The sequence below is a fragment of the Pundamilia nyererei genome, unplaced genomic scaffold, assembly GCF_000239375.1.
Source record: "Pundamilia nyererei isolate P.nyererei 1_Seehausen unplaced genomic scaffold, PunNye1.0 scaffold00028, whole genome shotgun sequence".
NCBI classification, from domain to species: Eukaryota; Metazoa; Chordata; class Actinopteri; order Cichliformes; family Cichlidae; genus Pundamilia; species Pundamilia nyererei.
Window position 1 is genome coordinate 1,943,745 of NW_005187429.1, and position 4,146 is coordinate 1,947,890.

General features: G+C 38.9%; 1 protein-coding gene across 2 annotated transcripts in view; it reads left to right on the forward strand.

The window, feature by feature from the left end:
- Window positions 1-2,535: 2,535 nt before the first annotated feature.
- cibar1 (CBY1 interacting BAR domain containing 1) overlaps window positions 2,536-4,146 on the forward strand; it is a 7,701-nt gene continuing 6,090 nt past the window's right edge. Inside the window, exons 1-3 of one of the 2 annotated variants that reach the window (XM_005728375.1) lie at window positions 2,536-2,708; window positions 3,244-3,478; window positions 3,580-3,648. In XM_005728375.1, the coding sequence (XP_005728432.1) occupies window positions 2,677-2,708; window positions 3,244-3,478; window positions 3,580-3,648 (336 nt within the window). In that variant the 5' untranslated portion in view covers window positions 2,536-2,676. Of the gene's footprint in view, window positions 2,709-3,022; window positions 3,097-3,243; window positions 3,479-3,579; window positions 3,649-4,146 lie in introns of those variants that run through there. The other variant, XM_005728374.1, reaches the window with a different exon arrangement.

Here is a 4,146-nt window from a genome sequence, read left to right on the forward strand (position 1 = left end):
TGTAGTGTGGGGAAAAAAGGAGTTTGGTTACGATGTAAGTTCAGACATGTTTTCCCCCAGAAGTCTAAATCAAGCTTAAGCGGATAAAATAATCACCTATACTTTTTATGCCTTTGTTTCGCACAGCGCTCATGGTGAAAATTAAACAACTCTTCAAATTAATAAGTCCAGATCCTCCTGCAATTAGCAGTTTATAGACTTGTACAGGAATTATTCCTACAATCAAGTCTGAACCGAACAGTCTTCTTTAGGTCACGCCACAGCAGTGCATCAGCTGCCCTTCCAAGGACTTCTTGACACAGTTTTGAGTTTGTTGTTCAGACCCTGAGGTGGCCAGTCGATCCAGATCATGGTGCTTCTTCCACTATCACTCACATTTCAATGCTGCTTTGCATTTTGGGTTAAATATTGTTAGACTACTTGTTGGTATTTCTGAAGGTGTTTTCTTTTAATCTCTAGTTCACATCACGAAATCTTGATGACATGCATGATGTGGGTCCAGAAATCTGAAGTCCTTGGCATTTCGCTGAGTTGATTGAGTGCACCTTTTCCAATCTCATCTTCATACTCAAAACAGCTGACTACATAGCTTTGTAGAAAATTAATTAACATAGATGTTCACAAACCGGGACTGTGTACAGAAAAGGTACATGTGTGGTTTAACCTCGTTGTGTTTATTGATGACTGTGACCTTACGTGACATTCAGACCACATTATATGAGAAATAAATCCTAGTGAGTCAAACTTTTTGATCCAATGGAATTACAAAGATTATTGCTGAACAAGCCCAAAAACTCCCCAGCTCCCCTTCATGTCCACATCCACACACCTAGTAGCAATCACACTGATTCACACTAATCACTCTCACACACAACAGTTGGAATTATAGGAATGGATAAAAATTGGGGGGGGGGGGTTCCGTTCAATGTTCAAAAATAATCCTCATATGTGAGTATGAGTACTGCACAAAAGAAATGGGTTTAAATGTTCATTAAACCGATGAAAAAATAATAATAATCCAGATGCTAGAAACCATCAATCTTAGAATGGGAAGGTTCAATGAGATGCATTTAACAAAAAAATGAATCTATACCAACATCAGCTGTATTGGGGAGGATAAACTGGGTTCTCTTGGGATTCCAGGCACACAGCTCAATGCAATGACCGTGTTTTACATCTCCAATCTGTTACAGTGGGATCTCCCCTGCTTCAATCCCATGGATGATTAAGCGTGATAATTAAGGTTTTTGGACATTTTCCACAGAGGAGCAGACGTGGCAGCTGGTGACATTCATGCATTCCCAAACACAGAGGAGGGAATTACAATGAGGCCTCCATTCATTTCAGTGATCACAAAGTCTGCTCTTGGCACCAGTTCAAAAATAGTCAAGCTGTTGTTGAAAATGACTATTTGTGGCCCTTTTTGTTGCAATGTACCTTAATCTATTTGGGAAACCAATGGAGAGCAGCCAAATATTTGGATTTTAGAGGAAGGAATTTGGCACTGTTAACACAAAGAAAAGAAATACTATTATTGCAATACTATTAATATTTGTAATAGTACAGCACAATATTACATATATTAATGAGATTGAAAAGCTGCTTTTTGTTAGCACCAGCCCATGTTGCTGTATGAGAACGCGGGGAATAAATTACCAAGCATACACAAACATTAGGTTTTCAAGTTCATCAAAACTATGTGAAAAATACTAAAGTGAAACAGATGGATATTTAAAAATTTCATGGTTATGATGACAAGGTATTCATACAAAAAAGGCATCATTGTTGTTTTAATAAGAGGCCTATGTCTCAGTTAGACACTGCATTATACAGATATGCATTATACAGTCTTGAAGCATTCAAACCTTATGAATCAGAGACATAAGAATTTAGGCTGTGTAAGAAAGGTGCATTATAATAAATAAATACCCTCTGATATCTGGTTCAAAAAAAGACTGACACTGAGAACACTTAAGGAAATCCTTTCCTGCTGTTCTTTATAAAACCCTACATCAACTCCTTTTTTTATGACAGGCGAACACACGTGAGGATGCAGCACACATTTCCGCGTTATTCCTTTGTGATGTCGTTTCTTAATGTAGTATAATAGTGTAATTATTATTGGTTAATGTTATTTGCACTGCTGTTTACTAAAAATCTCTTTTTTGTACAATATTATTTTTCAGAAACTTTTTTTCATCATTTTATCAGTTTTGTATATAAAATTTTGCGCCATCTCACATTATAATCGTGTGGGTCTATGGTACTTTTAACAGTTTTGCCTCTGTTTGTCTGTTTGTCTATCTATCTATCGAGGTCATCCTTGTAATAGATAGAGCAGATTATTACATTAGACATGATTGCATACCTGTCCATTTTCCGTCATCTTGAGAAGCTGTAGCTGTAAAGAAAAAGCAACTTTTTCAGTGGCTTCAAAGAAAAGTAAAGAAATAAAAAAAGAGAGAGAAAGATGGAGCGCTTACAGCTATAACGACTCCATCTCCCAGGATTCCTTTTTGCACTCCTAAAGCGGAAACGCTGGAGGGACTCCATGGAAACGGTCCACTGGCGTGCTTGCCTGATAGAAAAGAGCGTTCATTGATAGCTAGCTAACGTAAAATCAGAGATTCTATCAACGCGGATCTACCCGAACATATTTCACACCGTGTGCCTACAATGATGAGCCGTACGCCTGACGCGAGCGCGAGGTAAGAAAGATCCCACCCGTCAAACACATCCCGTGTTATTTAGTGGGGAGAGTTAACGTTAGCACTAACAAAATAATCACTGGACGTACTGTACATAAAGGTACATAAAGGTAGGCTAGCAGTTAACTAGTTAACCTGTGTCGTCACGCTTCTCATCGATAAACTGCACTCATAACGAGTTATTTGTTCGTCGGTTAAGCCATAGTTAGTGATGCTATATAGCTATAGAGTCACTATTCACTGAACGGGCATGTGTTTATAATACTAAAGCAGCGCACTTACTAGTTTAGCTGTTTTATTGAATGCAGCTGGTCGAGTGACCGTATAACCAAAGAGTAATGGAGCGAAGGATAACAAGCCAGGATGCATCGCATCTACAGGATGTTTTGTATGGATTGCTACTTGCATTTAGATGAAGCAGCAATAAGTAATTTTCACAGGCCTTGTGCAAAATAGACGTTTATCGTTTTCCCTACTCAAGTATATGAAATTATGTTTCATTACTGCTGTTGATGTTCTCCTTTATCCTTTCCAGGGATAACCAGACAAGGAGGATCCAAGAGAACATCACCAATGTGGAGAAACATTTTGGACAGATGTGCCAACTCTTTGCTGCCTATGTCAGTAAGACAGCCAAGGTACGAGACAAGGCAGACCTTCTGGTCCGGGAAATTAGCCTGTATGCAGACACCGAAACACCAAGCCTTAAGAGGGGGATGAAGCAGTATGCTGACCATCTGGCCAAGATTCAAGATTATCGTCAAGCTCAGGTGGACCTCCTTGAATCCTTACCATCAATCATTATTTCGTGTTCATATCCATAATTTAAATATTGGGTAGAAGAGAAACTAATGCAGAGCTGGTCTTGCAGGTGGAACGACTTGAATCTAAAATCATAGAGCCATTAAAAAGCTATGGAGCTGTGGTGAAACGGAAAAGGGTAAGTTTTACTGCAGCCTGCTGCCATGTTGACACTGATTTGAACCACACATCCATCCAATAAGGTGTGCTGGAGCCTATCCCAGCTGTCATAAAGCAGGATTTGGAGTACAACCTGGACAGGTAATCAGGTTGTCACAAGGCCAACGGGGATTTTAGTGAATTTTTTCAGTGCCTTGTTGTGACTTTTTCTGTCAGATATTTGCGTGTTAAAATCCAAGATTTTACACACAAATTCATAAATAAATTTGTGAAATTTTGCAATAGTGTCGCTAAATGAATAATTCATTTCAATTCAATTTTATTTATATAGCACCAAATCACAACAACAGTCGCCTCAAGGCACTTTATATTGTACAGTAGATCCTAAAATAATAGATACAGAGAAAAACCTAACAATCTTATGACCCCCTATGAGCAAGCACTTTGGCAACAGTGGGAAGGAAAAACTCCCTTTTAACAGGAAGAAACCTCCAGCAGAACCAGGCTCAGGGAGGGG